At 39.4% G+C, this 23,391-nt stretch overlaps 2 protein-coding genes across 7 annotated transcripts in view; both read right to left on the bottom strand.

Annotated features, from left to right (window-relative positions):
- LOC124278065 (interaptin-like) overlaps window positions 1-23,391 on the bottom strand; it is a 280,656-nt gene that overhangs the window by 170,601 nt on the left and 86,664 nt on the right. The window lies entirely within an intron of this gene.
- LOC124278064 (ankyrin repeat domain-containing protein 1-like) overlaps window positions 1-23,391 on the bottom strand; it is a 104,142-nt gene that overhangs the window by 20,970 nt on the left and 59,781 nt on the right. For 4 of the 6 annotated variants that reach the window (XM_046713815.1, XM_046713817.1, XM_046713816.1 and 1 more), the window contains exons 1-12: window positions 16,154-16,167; window positions 15,640-15,673; window positions 13,912-13,946; window positions 6,003-6,051; window positions 5,787-5,824; window positions 5,538-5,586; window positions 4,205-4,239; window positions 3,928-3,976; window positions 3,758-3,792; window positions 1,930-1,969; window positions 1,314-1,348; window positions 876-933 (exon numbers count right to left, since the gene is read on the bottom strand). The exons of the other annotated variants lie outside the window; for them this stretch is intronic. In XM_046713815.1, the coding sequence (XP_046569771.1) occupies window positions 876-933; window positions 1,314-1,348; window positions 1,930-1,969; window positions 3,758-3,792; window positions 3,928-3,976; window positions 4,205-4,239; window positions 5,538-5,586; window positions 5,787-5,824; window positions 6,003-6,051; window positions 13,912-13,946; window positions 15,640-15,673; window positions 16,154-16,165 (469 nt within the window). In that variant the 5' untranslated portion in view covers window positions 16,166-16,167. Of the gene's footprint in view, window positions 1-875; window positions 934-1,313; window positions 1,349-1,929; window positions 1,970-3,757; window positions 3,793-3,927; window positions 3,977-4,204; window positions 4,240-5,537; window positions 5,587-5,786; window positions 5,825-6,002; window positions 6,052-13,911; window positions 13,947-15,639; window positions 15,674-16,153; window positions 16,168-23,391 lie in introns of those variants that run through there. 6 annotated transcript variants of the gene reach the window in all.

Genomic DNA, 23,391 nt, shown 5'->3' with positions numbered 1-23,391 from the left:
AGAAGCGCTAATAATTTGTCTTGCTGCTAAAACACACTTGTTTGGTTAAATACATTTACAACATATGAAATAATTATCAAAGCAACAGTGAAAGATTTGCATTTAGTTCAAGAAAAGCAGCCCCCACGAGTACTACTTCATTTTTAAAACCACTAGAGGTAACAAAAGACCAGTAAAGGCTAAAATAGAGTATAACATTTTCTGCGCATGCGTACACTAATTGACTTTCTACACAAGCGCACCGGTAATCGAAAAGGGCGACAACGCGACAATGCGACATATTCAAAATGTCGCGTTGTTGTGCATTTTTAGGCTTTTTCTTACACTTCTAAGATGGGGCGACAATGCACAACGCGACATATTTTGACCTTGAAAATAGTCGCTATTTGGCATTGTGCGCTTTAGAAAAGTATTATTAAAAACGCGACATAATGCGACATCGCGACAATGCAACAATGCGACAATGCGACAATACGACAAATGGCCGAAATGTCGCGTTGTCGCACTGTCGCGCTTTGGTTAATTTTAACTCATTTTGCTTGTTTTTTCAGAGGGCGACAACGCGACAATGTCTCTTCCAGGATTCTATAATTTCGTTCTATAACACCGTGTCAATTTAAGGATATAGATTTGCCTGAAGTGATGCGGTTTTAGTGGGATTACTACTTTGGTGAAGCTCATGAAAACCATGTTTATAAACCAAACAGGTCTGTGTAACAATGGTAGACCACACCACCCTTTACACGTTCTGTCACATGCATCATGACAAACTGAGTTGTGTTTGGGGGCATGGTTTCTTTGGAATGTTCTTGACACACTTACTTTTATTACCATGTCCCACGTAACTCACATAGCCTCTATATCATCATACATACCTTGCAGAAGTCGGCCTTGTCTGGATTGTTTCAATTGTTCAGCTTTCATAGTCTCCAGCTGTGAGCAGAAACGTCATCCACATTTATACGTAATGACCATTCTCGATGTTTTGAAGACATGCGTATAAATAGTATATACACGTACACCTTTTTATGTTATCGAAACCGTGTCAGAACGAAATACAATTCACATATTATTTAGAATATGTGCATATTAAGGACGTGTGATAACTATAAGAAGCGTATTTTGAAGTTAGCAGAACAATTTGAAGGGGATATGTACCCACTGTTAGCACGATGCAAACATACGTGCATGAATGAGACTATATATGAAGTGTTGGCGAACTGTAGATGAACTGTACTGATAGAATAAAATGTATGTTGTACAGAGTCAGGAATCAAATTAACGGCATTTTGAAAATTATGATTGGTTCTTACTTCTCTGCTGAAGGTTTCTTCGGCTCTCTTTTTATCTGAAGGTAATCAAAAGTCATTAATATCCTTTCATCACTTTGACGCTATAACTCTTCATAAGTAAGCAATTTTACATCGAGATCTCAAAGCCTGCTATAACAGTATTTGTTTTACAATACAAGCTGTAAATACCATTATTTCCTTTATAATTATTACAAAGTGTCCATATATGTATAGGAACTTGTCAGTGACTCCATACAATACAATCTGTATATACCATTATTTCCTTTATAATTGTTACAAAGTATCCATATATGTATAGGAACTTGTCAGTGACTCCATACAATACAATCTGTATATACCATTATTTCCTTTATAATTGTTACAAAGTATCCATATATGTATAGGAACTTGTCAGTGACTCCATACAATACAATCTGTATATACCATTATTTCCTTTATAATTGTTACAAAGTATCCATATATGTATAGGAACTTGTCAGTGACTCCATATGATTGTGAGTTCTCAATACACGCGAACACTGATCAGAACAATGGCGTCACAGTAATTCAAATATCAAATGTGTCAAACTGTCCTTGCTAAACATCAACTCTCTTTCATTTCAGAAATAAAACCAACCTAATTCTTTTTTCTTGAAGTCCTTTTCTAACTTCCCAATCTGCAGATCAGAAACAAATTGAGTTTGCAATAATGTCAATGGAGAAGACGTTACTTCACATCGACCTGATGTGTGATGAGTCAGTCTCTATATACTATTATTGACTGTGTCAGATCTCAATTCTCTGATGACATACCCACTAGATTCAATTCACAAAACTATATGTCTGTGTAAGAAGTCTAGATGACGGAAAGATGATGAGAACGTGATCGATCTTTGTGGTATGACAAGAGCATTACTGGCATATGACCAGCGTGACGAATGTAAGGCAAGCATGTGACGACTGCAGGAGAAACGTGTGAGGGTTAAATGACAGGAATGTGGAGAGGGTATGACCCGAACATGAGCAGTGTATGCCGTGTTGTGACGTAGCATGGGTGTGCGACTAGAGCATGACAGGAATGTGGAGAGGGTATGACACGAACATGAGAAGCGTATGTCGTGTTGTGACGTAGCATGGGTGTGCGACTAGAGCATGACAGGAATGTGGAGAGGGTATGACCCGAGCATGAGAAGCGTATGCCGTGTTGTGACGTAGCATGGGTGTGTGACCAGAGCATGACAGGAATGTGTAGAAGGTATGACACGAGCATGAGAAGTACCCATGTGGGGAATCGAACCCGAGTCCATGACGAGTGCATGACAAGAGTATTACAGGTGTATGACAAAAGCGTGACATGTATATGACAAAAGCGTGACAAGTACATGACAAGAGAGTATGACAGGTGTATGACCAGAGCGTGACAGGTGTATGACAGGATTTTTGTAGGCGTATGGCAAGAGGGTGACAGGTGTATGACAGGATTGTTGCAGGTGTATGACAAGAGTATGACAGGTGTATCACAAGAGTGTGACAGCTGTATGACAGGAGGTATGACGAGAGTTTCACAGGTGCATCAGAAGAGAGTATGACAGTTGAATGAGAACAGTATGACAGGTGTATGACAAGAGTGTGACAGGTGTATCACGAGAGTCAAAAGGTGTATGACAAAGTGTGACAGGTTTATGACAGGATTGTGGCAGGTGTATGACAAGAGCGTGACAGGTGTATCAGAAGAGAATATGACCGTGTACGACAAGAGTATGACAGGTGTATGACAAGAGTGTGACAGGTGTATCACAAGAGAGTAAAAAGGTGTAGACGATTATGACATGTATGAGAAGAGCGTGGTATGGCAAGAACGTGACAGGTGTATCACATAAGAGTATTGCAGGTGTATGACAAGAGTATTGCAGGTGTATAACAAGAGTGTGATATGTGTGTGACAAGATTATGGCTGCCGTAGGACAATATTGTGACAGATGTATGACAAGAAGGTGTATGTAAGTGACGTGCCGTACACCCATACACACGCACGACCAATGCACACTCGCAATTCCCTTAAGAATGTTATGTCCGTAATTGTATTGTAACATTTTAGAAGCGAGTCAAGGTTTTATCCCCTCATGACTTGTAATTCGACCCTGCATTTTGACAGATTTGGTAATCATGTCCTTTGAAATTGTCCTGGTAAAATCCGGGTTAGAACTGACCTTCAATAACCCATACGTGTCGTAAGAGGCAACTAACGGGATCGGGTGGTCAGGTTCGCGGACTTGGTTGACACATGTCATCGTATCCCAATCCCAATTGCGCAGATCGATGCTCATGTTGTTGATCACCGGATTGTCTGGTCCAGACTCGATGATTGACACACGGCTGCTATATCGCTTGAATATTGCAGAGTGCAGCGTAAAACTAAACTCACTCAATCACTTTCAAATTGTAGCATTATTAAGAAACCTTACCTTAGCATATATATCTGCAACTGTCTCACGTTCACCTGTAAATACAAAGATATGAACTTGGTGACATGTGTATGTAATAGAAGATTTGCAATATGAAATCTAACATGAATGGTTCCTTACATTGTATATTGTACTATACATGTACTGACAAGTAAAGAATATGTGCTCACGTGCTACGTCTGTGCCATATGTGTCTACTTTTTCTGTCAGCCTCTGCAGCTGAAATTAGACAGAAGGAGACATTTTCTGCAAACAAAACTCCAAACCGTAAGTCGAGTTTACTAAAGGCATATTGCTAGCAACAAACAACTGTCATTTGAGAGATAATTTGATACGAAACAAGGTATGATTGTGTTTAAATTAGATCTATCATTTCGTTTAGATGTATCACTTAGTTCATTGCAAGTCTCAGTAAAACAGAATTAGGAGGATTAGTCCACAAGATACCTTTTCCTTCAGCACTGGAACGTCATCCAGTTTGCCTGGAAATACATAGTATAGCTGAGGATGGATTTTCTTGAGTTAATGTTTCAAAATCGTGTGACACAAAGAGCGGAACTAAGAGAGTTACCTGCCCCTGTAGCCGAGAGACAGTGTGTGAAAGAGCACTCTGTTGATTTGAACAACAGGGGCATAGGAACGGTTTCCAGAGGGGATAGGGGTGGGGGTGCGGTGGTTGGAAGTTAATTTATCAAAAGTATTGAAAGCCCCCGCCCCCGTTTATTGAAAGACACACATACACACACACACACACCACCACCACCACCACCACCACCACCACCACACCCCTTGTTCCTACACCCCTGAACAATAACAGGTAAATAAACCGGAACTTTTCTGGTTTGCTATGGTGTGTCGTTACGTACTTTGGGCGTCCATTGGGCTCCTTCTTCTAACACCAGCTACCAGGCAAATCGGCACTTACAACTCATACACGAAGTGAGCCCACACCATGGTTGTATTCTGTCGTCTATGAGCAACAAGTTTGTGTGTCATCTACAGTGATTCTTGCTGCTACTTGTTTTTGATACACAAGCTGTCATTGCACATCAAAAGTGCATAGTGACACATTGCATAACATACATAACATTTGGGCATTACTTTCTAAGAATAAGTCAATTGTCTTCACTTTCAACACGTCTTGTTTCATAATGTGTTGATAAATACCTAAATAACTTTAACATTGATATGTATGGAGCCAAACAGGTATAATTGGTATCAACATTTAAGTTGAAGAAACCAGAAATTAAACGACAGATTGTGCTATGTGTTAAATAGAGAATCTCACCCGAGTGTCTTTTGATATCAAATATATCACCACGAGTTGATAAAGTAACAAATATCCGAGGCTTGCCGAGGATATTTTTACTTTTATCAACGAGTGTTGATATATTTGATATCAGAAGACACGAGGATGGGATTCTATTTATCATCCAAAATCACTCCTCATTAGTTTTCAATGAAACATGTACATCTCTGAACACAGTACTGCGGTTAGATTTGCAGCGCAGCGATGTCATAGCATTGTGACGTCATCAAGGTCATGACGTCATAGCACTGTCAGGGCATTGTGCAAAATCTACTGTCAAAACGATATCTCCTGGGAGATATCGTCTGATCTCACACAAGCGATATCTCCTGTGGAAAACAGTTTTGGATGATAAAGAAACTTTTGGCCCTAACTAAACTTCTACCCTGGTAACAAAAGCACAAACGACGTTGTCAATAAGTCAGGCAAAACCAAAATATGAAAAATAGGGTGATTATGGGCCGGTTTTACCCTTGGCAGTCCTTTCATGCTCTCCTAGCTGCTCTGTGACCAGCTTTATCTGAAAATATTCAAATATATATACGTTTGATATATTTTATACATATTAAATTTGTAAGGTTGGTAATTTATTGTACTAAATGTTTTTATAAGTCACGGACAGTGAATGTGATATTTCACAACTAAAGATGTTGAACAACATATGCCAAGATACTTTTCATTAAGGTTTATAAATACTATTGTCTACTATTTATTACTTACCTCGGCCATGAGGTCCGGTAACACTTTGGTCTCCAGCCCTGCACAAGGTAAGAAGTACGACAAGCTTTAGGTTATACATATCTGCGTGACTGTTTCAGCAGGTTTTCAGGTGTGATGTGGACATACGTTCAACAGAAGGATTTCTCGTTGGTTTGTTTACATTATATACTTGCATGTGGACACAAACGGTTACACTACAGGTATTATGGTACTCACTTTCTATTTCAGATTTGTGAAAATTGATTTTCTCTTTCAGTTCACCAATCTGAAAGTAAAAACGGTTTGCTTAGTAAGCATCAATGGCCATATCATGTGTTGACTACAGAAGATAGCCCTTTGTACCTTAACTCTGCATGCCCACTGTATCTGTCCATTATTAGAAACTTGATATAGCCACTTGTATACTGGCTCTCCCCTGGCGAACATATATGTCATGTAGTTAAAAACATAATATTGCCTTATATATCCTGGCTCTCTATGGACTCACTGTATTGATCCTACCTTATCTAAAAACCTCGACCTCTGATTGGTCCATGTGACCCTAAACAAATTTCTATATACACCGGCCACCCAGTGGATAAATGTATCAATCAACTATATGAATAGAGCGTGCGTCCACGTCAGTCGGTGCATGTCATGTGATATATTCATAGATCATTCTATGTTAATCGATCAGCTGTTTAATGTCACGATGACGATAAAGAGGTTTGCAAGTAACTCTGAGGAAGATACTGAAGCCAAACGGGCAACGTGTTTCCAGAAAACACCAAATAAACACAACAAAAAACCAAACAAATCCCCATTAAATGTCCGACTTTATTTCTCCGTCGTGGATCGGAAAACAGACTACTGTGACTAAATGTACACTTTGTGTTGGATCCGATTCTGATACAGGGCTGGGCTTTGTGGCGAGAAATGAAGGTGAGGTTACTAAAAAGCAGAGGACCGACGCAGAATCCTATGGGGCTATGATGATGATGGTAGAACAACTTGACAATCTCGCTTCTTGCCCAGTCACATCATTTCTGAAATATATTGAGAAACTCCACCCCAAGAATGACAGATTGTGGATAGTTTCACTACCGATGACCCCATATGGTATACGAATAAACCTACAGGCAAAATACGCTATGGAGGTTTATGAATGACATAATGCTGAACTGTCGGTTGTGTACACAAATCACTGCATTCGTGCAACAGGTGCAGCAGTCTTGACCAGCAATAATTTTGCAAATCATGTGCGTGACTGAACACAAAGGTGTTAATAATCTTACCAGAATAATATGTGCGTAGGAAGATACAACAATCAACCAGAAAGTATGTTTTAATTGCCCTGACACTGTGGAGGATGCGACTCACGTTTTACTACCCAAGGAAGTATTTCAACGCCTTTACCTGACGGTAGTTGTTATTTACCTGCCAGTATCCCACACCTGGGATGGCGTGCCTTTACCTGAACTACGGTATACTCTCGTACTTTGGTACTGACGACTAGGGATGTGCGAGAGGTACTGTGTCAGAACCCGGGGGCCTTTGGATCTTTACCGTAGTTCCTCCAGCAAACAGAAGACGATGATCTTCGTTCAATAGTTATATAACACTGTGTTGTTGGGCAACTCATTCTCTTGTCACTAACTAGGACTTCAGCCACGAAGCCAAATTGCTGGTGCTTCAAGATAATTTCTATGACGACTTCTAGTGATCCAAAATCAAGAGTGGATTGGCACAGACTGGCTATCGTGAGCTCTGCCCTACCTTAAGACTGGGTTGTCTATTGGACGGCAACCTTTCCCCCTGGCTGTTGACTACACTCACCCCTACCTTTTAACAACCCCTTATTCGTAAGACTGTGCGCTGAATTCCAGGAATACCTGTTTTACTTTCCCTATGACTATATATATCATCCATAATTCCAAAATATGCTTCGATCCCCTCCCTCTGCCGGACCAAATGCGTCTTCCTTTCACCAAGGTGCCAGGCCCTATTGCTCAAACCCTGATAGCAACTGTTTTGTTTTAACCTGCATCCACTTGGCACATATCTATAAACACTTCTCCTGTCTGAGCTCTCCCATTTCCCTCCCATCTACTGAATTCCTACCATAAAGATATATTAAATCATGTTATTATTTGTCTCCCACCTCAATCACCTGTATTAATAATCTCCACTTCATATTTGTTATTTAAATAGGTGTCATAATTTCATGCCTATAGTATTACTACACTGCCCTGTATACAAGTATGGTTGCGCGTGGTCCTGTGCTCAAAGCTCAGGTCACAAATCGGTGAAGTTAAGCAGCGTCGAGCTCGGAAAGTCCGTGGATGGGTGACCGTGTTTTGCAACTTGACTCCTGAGAGTCTCTAGGACTTGAGTCCTGCCCCACAACGAAGCACATGTGACACATGTGGTCTCACCTTAGGCAAGTGAAATTGTTCAAAATTGTCTGTTCACCCAGCAGGAAAATGGGTACTCGGTGGAAAAAAGTCATATACTATAACCTTCCAGCGCCTAACAGGCAGTTTGGGTTATCCGGGGTAATAATGTGCTGTGCCTTGATTGTTAGCGCTATGAGGATACCTAGTGTGGAGTTTGGCGCTATATAAATGGACACATTATTATTATTATTAAATCAGGCCACCGCCTCTAGGAACCTACATACCCAACTTTGAAACGTTTAACGATCTTAATGATTTACAGAAAATGTGTTCTGTTCTTTGCAGCCCAAGTGTGATGTATGTGTGTGCCAAAACCTGCCGTCTGAATGGGTGCTTCACGTCTGTGAACTATGTATTGTATATGCTGTTCTATGTATAGAGTATGAGGTGAGACTTTAATTTACCTGATTGTATACCAGGTCATTCTTTGCTCACGTGGCAAATCGCGCTGCTAAGTGATGTACTTTCTCCGAGTGAAAAATCCAATAATAATTCGCGATTCAGAGCAGATAAAATTACTGACTCCTTTTTGTGTAATGAAATCTCCATAAATAAACTGAATGCTACTATCAGCCGAATCAAAAACAGCCTTAACCATGAACATAATATCAACGGAGCCTATACAGATTTTATTAACTTTGTGCATTTTGAACTAAAAAATGTGCCAGGACAACAAATCCGTCGGCATGGAAAAGCCCTAATTGTAAATCGTGCGCTAAACTCCATTGGTGTGATGATCTCAAAATTCTTTGGGACAACGCGTGTGAAGTGACCTAATTGTAAATCACCTTTCTGAACTCAAAATTCGTCCGTGCCAGAAAAGATTTCGACAAACGATTGTGTGAACACAAAAGATGACATCAAGCTAGTGATCAGCAACGGACTTGTGGAACACCTGTAGCACCATAACAGAACGATGAAAGGTTTTCAGCTATATCTGTTAATGACAGCGGTACTTACTCTATAGCTAACAGTGATCACAATAAGGGCGTGGCGGAGACTGTGAGAGAGACTGTATCCCAGGCGTCGATATAACGCCAGACTTCTGGGCTGCACTGCTAGCTTTGTCCGTTGGTCTTGTCTGCTGGTCAGTGTTCGGGGCCGGCATGTGCCTCTCTCCTGCCTCTCTGCTGACTTGGACCGCTGGACCTTGGATCTTCTGCTCTTATCACCATGGACCACGCACTATGATTGACCATATCTTGTTGCCTGAGTCGTCCCTGAGTGATCTTTTATTTGCCCGTATCTTAGACGATGCCACCTTCAATGTGTGTGACCACAACCCAGTCATCTGCCATCACGTCTACCAAGAATCACGCGAGAGGGACGAGGGGTTGTCTCCTGGGAAAAGCGAGAAGTCAGGACAAGCTGAAGGATTATACCGTTGCTGTTTCCCATCTGCTGTGGAATTGTAAACCTCCCGGATTGTGAGTTGACAAATATTTACAAATACAATTCAGCAAAATAATGTACTATTTTGTATGCCTGCAGAGAGAAACTACCAATAATACCATTCAGGTGATTCCTGAAACCATACTGGAACAAGGTTGTGAATGATTATCATAATCTCATGTCTGCTAAGCGTTGTTTGGCTTGCTGATGGTAAACCTCGTGGCATCGAGGTTCTCTGCCCTTAGAGAGATGGATTTCCAAGGAATACAGCAACGACTGGAAATACGTGCTCACGTCCTCAAAGAGTGAAATTGTCACTTTTCCATACCGAGATCTCAGCAGCTGCGTCAGGTTGAAGTCAGGTTGTATGACCAACCTCTCCCGTGGAAGGAATCAATTCGCCATATTGGAATATTCTTGTCAGGCAACATGTCAAGCATAGAGTATGTGACGCAAGCTGTCATTTCCTTGCAAACCCAATTCTTTCCTTTTACAAACCCTATTATCAGCCTGACAGTTATTAAACCATGTGTTTCTTCCCAAAGTCCTCTACGGACTGGAACTGTGGACTAACCTTTCCAAAGTTGAGATGTTGATGCTGGGGAGATCGTACAGGCTCGTCATCAAATCGCACTGATAGCTGCCTCGGTCTCCTTCGACTGTTGCCTCTTGTGGCATCTATAGATCAGCGCAAGTTGTGTTTCCTGGGTGGTCTCTTGAATATAGACCACAGATATCCACCTCACAAGATGTTCATGTCCCGGCTGATGTGCTACTTGCACAACGTCTCATCGTCATGGTTTGTATGTGCCTGATGTAGTCAGGGTGTTGAAGCAATACCTACATAATTGTCACTTGGACAGATTCCTACAATCAGGGTCCTACTTATGGCGTTCGAAATAGAGGAGAATAGTGAAGACGTCAGTCAGGAGTATCATGTAGCACAATGGAGTAGTCGGTTGACAGATGACTCTGATCTTCACAAGTTCCAGCCGAAACATCGCCAGCTACAAGTCCACCCTGCATGGACGGTGTCATTGCTGGCCGCATCAGTCAGAGGGCAAGCTAACTGTGTCATCAAAGACTGCGCTACCGTGAGAGACAGTGAAGCAGGACGGTGTGGATTGATGTATGATGACCCCCTGACTCACACCGTAGGTGTGTGTGGATACACAGATGCAACTCGGGACGAACTGTGGACAGGCCTGATCAATATTGGGTTTTCAGTGTGAAACTTCACAACATGAACCCAACTGAACTTACTAAGTGCTTGTGGTGTATAACTGACTTTCCCCTGATCAAAGGAAACTTGATTGAGTCTTCCATTCTGTGAAATATATCACCGTGATGTACAAAGCTATGTTCCAGTGACCCATTGCGACTTTAACGTTTGGCTGGTCAAGAAAACGTGATATCAGCTCTAATATGCATGAAGGTCAAAATCCTGAAATAACTGCATAAATGTTGTCTTCTCTTTCGGTACTCTTCACTATGGAGGAATAAAAGATTGTATAAAAATTATATATAATTCACATTTTGCCTCATATGTTTCCTAAGTTTAATTGTGTTATCTATATTCACTTTCAAGTGATTGTAGCCCATTTATGGTGTCCCCCGCCGTGATATTGCTGGAATATTGCTAAAAGCGGCGTAAAACCAAACTCAGTCAGTAAGTCAGTCAAGTAATTGTCCAGACTGGCGGACGGACGGACGAACATCACGCACTTCTGAAGCCACCTTCCACTTTGTAGTGGAAATAATCAGACACACATTTCTGTCAAATACACAATATTACATTTACATATCAGAATATTTTTAGTAAGATCATAATAATATTTAGTCCGTTATATGTCTTGATAAGAAAGAGTTACATTACTTTCAGTTAGAAATATTAATTATGCACCATCATTATTAATTATACATGTTTCATTATCTCAATTATACCAAACTGTAAATTTCAAACAAGCATTGCCCAGCCGCAAATTATCAAATCAAACTTAAAAAGTAATGAACGTGAAGGTCGTAGTTTAAGATGAAGTTAAATGTCAACATAAACATGACCAGTCAACCTCTCTTGATATCTTGCTCTGTAGTTGTTCAAACGCACAAATATTTTCAAGACTCACTTTGACCTTGACATGAATGTCATAGTGTATGGAATATGCAAAATTAGTAATAAAGAAATTGCTTATTGAAAAACATTCAAGGGAAGTCTTGAAAGTCTATGAAGAAAATCCAGTGAGCAGTTCTTAACATGCAGTTTAATATGCTGAAATCTTCAAAGTGTCGCTGTGACCTTGAAAAGTAAGTGAAGGTCACCCTGCGCCTTCTCTATATAAAGCTTGGTGTTGCATATGAAGAAAATCGAGTGAACGGTTCTTGAGATATCTTGCTGACAAGGGTAAAACGTTATAATCCCCTTGTGACCTTGAAATGAGGGTCAAGGTCACCAAACCTGACTGGAACCTTTCTTATACTGTGATGAACCTAGGCACCAAATATGAAAAGAATCTAGTCAACGGTTCTTAAGATATTTCAATTCGTACGGACGGACGGACGGACGGACGGACGGACGGACGTACGGACGGACGGACGGACGGACGACTGACGGACGGACGGACGGACGGACGGACGGAGCCTAATGCTATATCCTCCGCGGCAGAAGATGATAAAATGAATATTGAACGCCTATGAAATCAAAACCAACAATTTAAGTCACGATTTGAGACGACCCCTTAATGCCAATGCACGTGCAAATGAATCTTCCCGTCTCAACAGTGCCGCATGCAGTGTTGTCATTCATCTCTAATTGTGACGTCGTCAGTTATAGTCTGTTTTTTTTAAATCAGTTAAATATGCAAATGTAGTACGTTTTACCCGTAAAACGACCTTTTCGAAGATGGTGTGATAAAGATAATGAATAGCCTAATTAGGGGGACATGGGTTGATGTACCCTCGATGTTTGTTTATGAGAACATAACAAACATCGAGGGTACATCAACCTATGTGCCCCGAGGGACCAGTGAACAACGTATTTATCTTACCGAACAGCTTAATGTTAATTTTGAATTGTTTGAAACACGGGTACACATCTTTTTGTAGCAATCGCTAGATTTTGCTTACAAGAAAATCAGATTTAGAGTTATCTCCCTTCCATCGATTTGCATGCGCAAAACATCGGTAATTTCCGTACATCATACGTGATTCAGTGTTATTCAAGATAAAGAATTACTACCACGAAGTACCAAATGATGATGACTGGAATTCTTTGGAAATTGCACAAATTTCAGTCCCGTGGTCCAATCGAAGGTGTTGTTAGCAAGCCAGGCAATGAGCAGGTCTTTCACATAAGAATTTGATCTCTCCAAAGACCCTTGACTTGAGCGACCTGACGCGGCTCTCCGTGGACAATCACAAGTTAAGGCCAGAGTCCAGTTTAAAACCAGACCATGGTGGTATTTATAGGAATCATGAGCAATAGATCTGATCTATTCGCATGTTTACATAAGTAATCTAATCTGCTTTCATATATAGTTTAGAAGAAACCTTCTCTCCAAGGGAGATGAGAGAAAGATTCGTTAAGGTAAATTGTTGTAACTGTACCTGTATCAGATCATGATTTCAGTAAATATGTATGATGAATCAGTGTAGATTTCAGTAAATATGTATGATGAATCAGTGTAGATTTCAGTAAATATGTATGATGAATCAGTGTAGATTTCAGTAAATATGTATGATGAATCAGTGCAGATTTCAGTAAATATGTATGGTGAATCAGTGTAGATTTCAGTAAATATGTATGATGAATCAGTGTAGATTTCAGTAAATATGTATGGTGAATCAGTGTAGATTTCAGTAAATATGTATGATGAATCAGTGTAGATTTCAGTAAATATGTATGATGAATCAGTGTAGATTTCAGTAAATATGTATGGTGTATCAGTGTAGATTTCAGTAAATATGTATGATGAATCAGTGTAGATTTCAGTAAATATGTATGATGAATCAGTGTAGATTTCAGTAAATATGGATGATGAATCAGTGTAGATTTCAGTAAATATGTATGGTGAATCAGTGTAGATTTCAGTAAATATGTATGATGAATCAGTAAATATACATAATGCCAGACGGAATCAGTAAATATACATAGTCACCGAAACTATCAGTAAATATACATATTTAATATTATTAATATATTAATATTTACTGTAACAGATACACTTTACACCTGCAGTATTAATCACATCCACTGATTGCACAGGGTCTGTTACTAGTCATAAGTAGAAATGCTACCTTACCTGATCTTGGACGTTTGGTGCGTCCTCCAATTTAGCTGCAAGTATAACGAAATCCACAAACGATAAACACAAGCAACTATATATTTTAGTAACAGTTTGGAATCCATGTGCCAGGTTGAGATACTACAGCAATTCTCTTTATATGTCTGTCCAATTTCCTGAAAGATCTATCTAGCGGTGTTGGGTATAATTGAACAGCTACCACCAGCTTCTTCACGTGAAATAATCATTAGTGCATACTGCAAACCTGTCGATGTGAACATACTCATGTGTAAAGACGAGATAATACCGTCCAGCAAACCTGTTGTGGCCACATCCTTAAGTTTAGTCGGATTGTGCTTTGTTTTTCGCTTGTTCGGTAAATTTAAAAATTCTTGTTACTGAAATTTTTTACTGAAATTTGCACAATATAGTCCGTCCCAGTACTTGCAACAAGGGGGAAGTGCGCTATAATGGGTGATATTTGACAATGGGTTTGTATATATGCTAACAATTTCACGAAGTATTCTTGAGGAACGAATGGACCCCATATAATGACAGTATAACAACAAAACATACGGACCCCAAAAAGGGTAACATTTGCTGCATCTGTTATTTGATTGGTCACTCACTGTGAGTCCTCCTGTGTTTACGATAACCCTAATGATCAAGTACAAAAGGATCGAGTACAATTCAAGGCTCTAAAGTCTAAAAACATGATTTGTACTTCTCCAGTGTTTTATAAACAACTACAATACATGAACATGTATATTAAAACAGATATTTTAAGATTTGTATGTTAAATACCATTAGTGACACCCCCACAAGCCGACCCACCCCACCCCCAGCCATAAATTATGAACTGCTCCTTATATACTTCCATTACATTACGGATGATTGGTCGACACCTCGTCATTCGTTTGAAGCCGATATTGGTGAACTTTAAAAAAAATACAAACACACATTGGTTGATTGGTTGAAGTCATTGATTAGTGGTAATGCAGACAATTTCACATTATCGTGTGTGATGCATGATGTGCCAGGTGCCCATCTGTCAGAGTCCACTGTGGAAGGGAAGTCACTCATGCCGAGGCCGATAGATTAACTGCCCTTGACATCTGTATAAGGTCACGGTTGGACATTTCAAAAATGAAATGGAATGCCCCAACTGGCATGTACCTGTTGAGAAAGTAGGTTTGTTCCACAAATGCATGTTTGGAGTTGTTTTCTCTTATCTTTTAATTAATTAGTTTAGGCGGATGACACAGCTGGCAATGTGTCATATTCTTTGAAAATGCTGTGAAATAATGATCGTGTTTTCAGAACAGAATACGCTGATGGCCAACCAAACCTTGCATTACAGTCTTATTGGTCTAGAAGCGCGTAATGTACAACATAGACATTGTGTTGCTTTTAGAAATAGTGGGGGGTGGGGTGGGGGGCTTTGAGCGGTCCTATTTGCAGAAAGATCTACAGGCTGAGCCTCCCATTACCCACATGCACATTTCTCTGTTCTTCCTGTTTTGATATTTATATATACCATCTAAATGAGTATTCATTTTGGAAGAGGAAGTCCTACCCTCAATGCTTGCACATAGAAATAGCTGTCATTATCAGCGATCTCGGAAAAATACACGGAAATGAATCTTTCCTCGGTATTAATACCGACCTCCCTATACCTTATCAGAAAACAACAAGATAACAAAACAGCCTTTAAAAGGAAGACAAAAAGAAAAGAACTTTGCTTACCCTTATTTTTGATGTCATTTTCCAGATCCTTTATCTGTAATATTCAGGACACATATAAAATACAAAGTTGGTATCCTAAAATAACATTTTAATGCACAATAAAGTATTCGGAAGACAACATTTTGGTACTGGTTAAATGTCGGATGGCTAAATATTAAATACATTTAGTCAGTACTCAAGGTATAAACATCTATTACACAGAGTGGGTTAAAATTTCATGTCACATTGGCAGTATTTCAGCCATATGGTGACGAGACAAAATCATATTTGAATGAGAAGTATTTTGAAACTGTATCAAATTCCTTCTTAAAACAACACAAACATAATAACTACATTATCAAATATTTATCAAAATTAGTTCAAGAGCAGTTAGAACGATATAAAGTACACTAGAATTAGCTAGAAACCAAAGTTATACCACTTTAATGGGGATTTGTATCAAATAACTGATATGGCACTCTTTGCACCGATAATGATTGGTGTAAATACAATTCAATATGAAAACTCTACACACCTTTGAATCCATATCTGCAAAAACACAAAAATAACATGTAAATAAACATACAAATGCATAATATTGAGTTATAAAGAACCCACATAAAACTGAAAATGAAACGATCGCTGTTGGAACACTAGCTAAAACATGTCCATATCATAAACAGTGCTCAGATGACAATAGTACTCACAGAAATAAAAATAAAGATGACTTAACAGGAGAACAAATCGTGTCATTATTACCCCTTGAAATTTCATCAGGGTCAAAATGGACGTTTCTGATGCAAGCTACAGTATGCAAATGAGATGTACTCTCCATAGGGGCGCGTACATAATATATTTTATGAAAAACGCTACATACCATTCATCCTTTATTTTCTTTATCCTAATTGATATACAAAATATTTGATTTAGGGATCTTCTCAGTACATTTTTCATGTCTGTACTCTTGTTGAAAGTTTGCTAAGTTTAGTTAATTCATAGGTGTCTAAAGTTGTGGATAATGTGCAATTCTTTGTCATTTTTACCTGTAAAATGGTATTTTGGATGATGAAATGGGGACCAAACTAAAAGGCCTAGTTGGGAAAAGATAGTTATTCTTATATTTGTTAAAAATACCAAATTTAATGAAGTAATAAATAAAGGCCAAAACGCATTTTACTTCTGTTTCCAAGAGTACTTCAACAAACATAAAGTGATGATATAATCCAAGACTCTCCCTGATAATGTGTCCACCTTTGTCACTACCATAAACAAGTTCATGATTATAGCAGTGTCATATATACGTATGATGTGGAGGGTTGTAGTCAAAAGGGCCAAAGGGCAAAAGGACCAAAATTGAAAAAGTCAAAAGGGCCAAAAAAAAGTCGAAAGGGCCATACATTGTCAATTTTGTTTGATTGTTTTACCTTGAAATGTTATTGATTACATTTGTAGTATTCTGAATATACAAAACATAAATTATGCAAGCTTAACGACATTTCATGTATCATATTTTACCCTTTTTATTAGGCATTTTGAAGGCAGAAATCTCTGCTGAGCTTAGTATTTCCACACTTCCACTTCTGGTACTTATCCTGTATTTGTTTTAACACTTCGCTTTGTACATGTATTTATGTACCGCATGTGTAACATCTGTCCATATGCTAATAAAAAAACACATTTCATGAAATTGCGTCACTACCGTTACGAATGTCACACATGTTTAAAGTTCACTACAGACATCATCACTTCACACATCATCACACACCATAACACGTTATATAGCCTTCTGAGTCATGAGACCAACCACAACTAATGAAAATGTTAATCTTGTTTAGATTGTAATCAGTTGTATGGTTGACTAAACTCATAAAATAAACACTTCGCTACTGTGAGATATTTTAAATTAACAATGCTGAGACACTCTGAGATGTTTAAGATTAGATCTACTGTAACAACATGTAATGAATTTATGCAAATCGTACTATTTTATAAAAGTTTGGCCCTTTTGACTTAAATCTTTGGCCCTTTTGACTTTCCCTTGGCCCTTTTGACTTTTCTTTAGCCCTTTCGACTTTTCCAGCTTTGGCCCTTTTGACCTGTTCCCTTGTGTTAAGGCCGTAATAGATTGTGACAGATGCATCTGTTTATGTTATGCCATATGTTATAAACTTAAAAGTAGTCTCTTAGTTGATGCGTCTTAGTTAAACGACCATTGATGCGTGATCAAGCAAAGCACACGACACTAACAATTTCAAAAATACCAACAAAACCGAAAGTACTGGCCCGTGCACACCTTCTGGCTAGATTATATAATTGTCATTCAATGCTGAACCTGATAAATTTCATCACTCGCCAGTTCAGAAACACTCACAACGTTCTAACTTCAGCCAGTGGACAGTAATACTGGCAAGTCTCAAACAAACAGTCTGACATTTGGTTGTCCGGATCACGTACTTTGTGGACTCCTCTGACAAGTGTAAACTACCACCGTTCCCGCGGGTGAAGCTAGGAATACACAGTACCTTTAGATGTATTGACTCAGTGTTGAACCCGATACAGTCCATCACTCTCAGCAGTCCAACAGTTTTACTCTGGACAACACGAGGCATATTAAGTGGTTTTATTAGGTTATATACCACACAGTGCTTTTTGGAAAGTGGTGAAATGTACAATATGTTTTAGTTGGTATCTGACAAGTGTGCATTGTTACATCTCCAATGGTTGATGCTAAGGTTATATGCCATGAAAACATCTTCTCCGCTCCACCTCCACTCAAATTAACCAATGTATTGGCGTCATCCTATAAGCAGGCCGTAATATACTAAGTCAAAAAAGAAACTTCACATTCTTTCTTCAGGGCACTTTAAAAGAACAAGAGATGGTAAGATGGTTAAATTGGTATTATTTCATTGCTGAGATCTGTGTGATGTACTCGATACACTGACAGTGCCATAATCAGTTCCATTAGACTACACCACCGTTCCAAAACATGGGTATACAGAATGTCAAATCACAAGAATAAAAATGCGAAATTTCTCAGTTCAATATCGTGTATGGCCCCCCCGCGCATTCACCACTGCCAAACACCGTCTCCTCATCGACTGCCTGATGCTTGTGAACACTTGGTTGGGGATTCTGCGCCATTGCTCTTGCAAGGCAGCGCCAAGTTCCTGCAAATTCTGAGGTTGGTTCCTAAGACCACGAAGCCTTCTCCCAAGTGCATCCCAAACTTGCTCTATTGGATTAAAGTCAGGGGACCTCGATGGCCAGTCCATGACGTTGATTCCAGCGTTTTGAAGGAAATTTCGTGTCAACATCGCGGTATGCGGCCGAGCATTATCATGCTGGAACTGTAGACCTGGGCCATGAGCCGCCATGAAAGGAACGAGTTCAGGGGTGAGCACCTGGTCGCGGTAAGCAGCAGCTGTGAGGTTTCCACGGATGACCAGAAGTCGGGATCGGTTGTTCCCACAGAAAGCACCCCACACCATGCAACTTCCGCCACCGAATCTGTCGACTTCCTGTACACAACATTGGGCATACCGTTCACGATGTCGTCTCCAGACTCTATGCCTGCCGTCAGCGAATCTGAGGGTAAACCTGGATTCATCGCTAAAGATTCCAGTCTCTCTGGGTTCATCGGAGGTGACGTTGGGCCCACAGCAGACGTTGACGTTGATGAAACGGCATCAATATTGGCCCACGATATGGACGTCGAGAATGGAGATTAGCAGCCCGCAACCGATTTCGAATGGTCTGTGAGGACAGTCGACCTCTAAACACCTCAGCCCTGGTTCGTGTAGCCGGCAAGAATCTGTCACGTAGGTGACATAGGACGATTTGACGGTCTTCTGCTCGTGACGTCACACGTGGACGATCCAACCTTGGGCGATCAGAAGTGGTGCCAGTTTGCTGTAGACGACCTCGCAAGTCATACACAGTACGACGGCTGCATCCCATTGCTCTTGCGACGTCAATAACTGGTCTTCCCGCTTGCAACACGCCAACGGCACGTTCACGTTGCATATTTGACAATCGTGGCGTTTCAATAACCGTTAGAACTGTGGTTTAAACGTGTTTTTTCAATTCTTGAGGCCAATGCAAACACGTGCAGATGAAGAAAACTTCGATGTGAAGATCCCATGATCGACTGCACGTGCAAAACCTGATTTGGCACTAACGTCATTTCCACGACGAATGGATGGGTTTTGCTAACGTTTTTCTAGAGTCGAAAGATAGGGATCCCATTTCGGATAAAAGATGTATCATCAGAGAAAAATCATTCATTATTTTTCAATTTACATTTTGTGAAGTTTCTTTTTTGACTCAGTATATGTTGTGTGGTTGTAAACACATGCAGTACATGTAAATACATGTTGATTGTGAACAATGTGAAACTAAAAAGTGAACTGGGAATCAGTCATTAGAGAAACGAACTAAACGAAATGTGATGTAATTAATTCTTTTGTTCTTTAATTAAGTGAGTGGCAGTAAATATCCAGAGGTAATATAATGCAAGAGCAGTGGCTAGAACCAATAACAGACATGTTAATAACTATACCATGTACTACTACAGTAACCACCTCCATCTCTTATCGTCTTCATAACACAACAAGCTGACACAGAAGCCCCAAATACCATGTACTACAGTAACCACCTCCATCTCTTATCGTCTTCCTCCCACAACAAGCTGACACAGAAGCCCCAAATACCATGTACTACAGTAACCACCTCCATCTCTTATCGTCTTCATAACACAACAAGCTGACACAGAAGCCCCAAATACCATGTACTACAGTAACCACCTCCATCTCTTATCGTCTTCCTCCCACAGCAAGCTGACACAGAAGCCCCAAATACCATGTACTACAGTAACCACCTCCATCCCTTATCGTCTTCCTCTCACAGCAAGCTGACACAGAAGCCCCAAATACCATGTACTACAGTAACCACCTCCATCTCTTATCGTCTTCATAACACAACAAGCTGACACAGAAGCCCCAAATACCATGTACTACAGTAACCACCTCCATCTCTTATCGTCTTCATAACACAACAAGCTGACACAGAAGCCCCAAATACCATGTACTACAGTAACCACCTCCATCTCTTATCGTCTTCCTCCACAGCAAGCTGACACAGAAGCCCCAAATACCATGTACTACAGTAACCACCTCCATCCCTTATCGTCTTCCATGTACTACAGTAACCACCTCCACACAACAAGCTGACACAGAAGCCCCAAATACCATGTACTACAGTAACCACCTCCATCCCTTATCGTCTTCCTCCCACAACAAGCTGACACAGAAGCCCCAAATACCATGTACTACAGTAACCACCTCCATCCCTTATCGTCTTCCTCAGCAACACAACAAGCTGACACAGAAGCCCCCAAATACCATGTACTACAGTAACCACCTCCATCCCTTATCGTCTTCCTCCCACAGCAAGCTGACACAGAAGCCCCAAATACCATGTACTACAGTAACCACCAGAGGTTTTAAATCAAAGTACCATTTTCATTAATCTATTTGTTCAAGTAAACTGAGCCGTTGCATATGCATCCAATGCTTATGAAGACGGTGTTTGTTTGGGGTTTTTTTGTTTTGTCTTTTTATTGTTCCCAATGTGATGAGTACAAAAACATGAGGAGTACAAGCATATAGAGGAATATGTGCACATACAAGCTAGTGGGCTCAAAAGCGATATAGTGCACTAAGTACATTGAATATCAATGTTAGTGATATGTTTTTTGTTTAATAGTCATTCAGGGTTAAATTCAGGGATGAGAGGAAACCATTTGACTAAAAAGCTTTCAACATTATTATTCTTCTGGAGATGAATGATTCATTGGTAAATATGTCTTTCAATATCCTTAAGTAATTATCAACTTTTGGAATTGTTTTTGTCAAAGAGCAAGTGTAAATATATCTCTTAGCAGATAAGATTATGTGGTTCAATAATGGGTTCTTACCTAAAAAGCCAAACCAAATCAAAGATTTTGTCAAATTAAGTGTTTGGATACGTTTCGTAATCCACTGTTCAAGTTTCTTCCAGAAAGTTTTGGTTTCATCACATTCCCAATATACATGGCATAAGATTTCAACAGAATCATTACACAAAGAACATATTGTACTGTCCACCAGATTCATTCTAAAAAGTTCTTTTTTGGTATAAACAATTCCTTGCAGACATTTATATTGAAAATCTAACAGTTGCACATCTCTTAAATTTTTTCTACAAGTATGAAAAATCAAATGCCAATCAAATTCAATACAGACAAATAATGTTACCCATTTTTGGCACATGTGCGGTTAAACATTGTCTGATAGTTTAGGAATTTCATAGTCATCTAAAAGGTTATGCAGATCGACATCCAATACCTCATGTTTACAGTTTAACTTTTCGAAAAATGACTTCACTTCGTTTTCCATTTCCTGTTGAGTAGTAACAACATTTCCATTCTTGGTCTCAGTACGCATAAAGGCCTTGTTGATGAAATTTCTTGCTTCAAGTTTTAGGAAATATTTAGATGGCTTTTCACCACTTTCGCCCCATGTTGCTCTAGATCTTATTATCATCCCCACGTTTCTATAAGGTTTATTTCCTCTAGTTTATCATTTATTTCATCCATTTCGTCTATAAAGTCACGTTTACTTTCATTGTCAGGAGCAGTATCAAGTTCTACATATTTTTTATTTAAATTATCATTCAAATCCTTTTCTTCTTTTTCCCTCTCTTTCTTTTTGGCACATGAGTATGAGATTGTATTTCTGCGTACCATTAGCATCAACATTTCCCATAGCATTTGGGCACTTAGTTGAGAATCAATTTGACCGCTGCTATCTACATTATACTGGTTTACTGTATCTTTAATCACATTTTTAACAAGCTTAACATAATCAAGATCACCGAGAAGTGAGTAATTGAGTTTCCAAAACCCTTTACCATGTGTAAGATTTGTTAGTATAAGAGTCAAAGAAATTGGTGAATTGTCAGATATGAAACTTGGTTCAATTTCACATTTAACAACCGATGATAGCAGGTTATGTGATATAAGAAAATAATCAAGTACTCGGTTTTATCGGTGTGAAACGTTTTTCAGTCGGATTGAACTTTCTCCATGGATCAACTAAAGTGAACTCTTCTTTCAATATTAGCAATCTTTCCCGAGCTTTCGGGTTGTTGACATTTTTATAACTATAAGCATCTTTAAGGTAATCTTGAATGATATTCCAGTCCCCACAAAGAGAGATATCGTCGGTTTGGAAAGACCGTAAAAGCTTATCAATATCATCATAGAAATTAGGACTATCTCTGCTTGGCCCGTAGACATTTATAGTAAGTGTCAAGAAAGCGACCCCCATACGCATTGCTCCTGTTCGAGTTTATGTAGCAGTGTTTATTTCCCTTTCCTGTTTAATGTTTTGTTCAAGCTGTGGCGTGAAATGGACATCCTGTAAACAATATATAGATGATCGTGTTTTCTTAAGGAATTGAATATGTCTTTGCGTTTAAGAAGTTATCTCTATAGTGCTCTGCATATTATTGTGATTTAACACTTCAATAAAGTAATATAAGAATGGGCTAAACAATAGGAATGATTGGGTAAAATGATAGCTTTCTATAACGATTGTTGGTGTGCATAAAACAGACTGATGTGTGATATTGTACTTATTTGTAGGTGATTGTATGTGTTTCAGGTTTTGATTTGTTTTGTATTGGGTGACTGATATAATTAAAAACAACAATATATACTGAGTCAAAAAA

This window comes from Haliotis rubra, unplaced genomic scaffold, assembly GCF_003918875.1.
Source record: "Haliotis rubra isolate DU_JTF1 unplaced genomic scaffold, ASM391887v1 Scf230, whole genome shotgun sequence".
In the NCBI taxonomy this organism is placed as follows: domain Eukaryota; kingdom Metazoa; phylum Mollusca; class Gastropoda; order Lepetellida; family Haliotidae; genus Haliotis; species Haliotis rubra.
The sequence above is the reverse complement of the archived record's forward strand: the minus strand, read 5'-3'. Positions and strand labels throughout refer to the sequence as shown.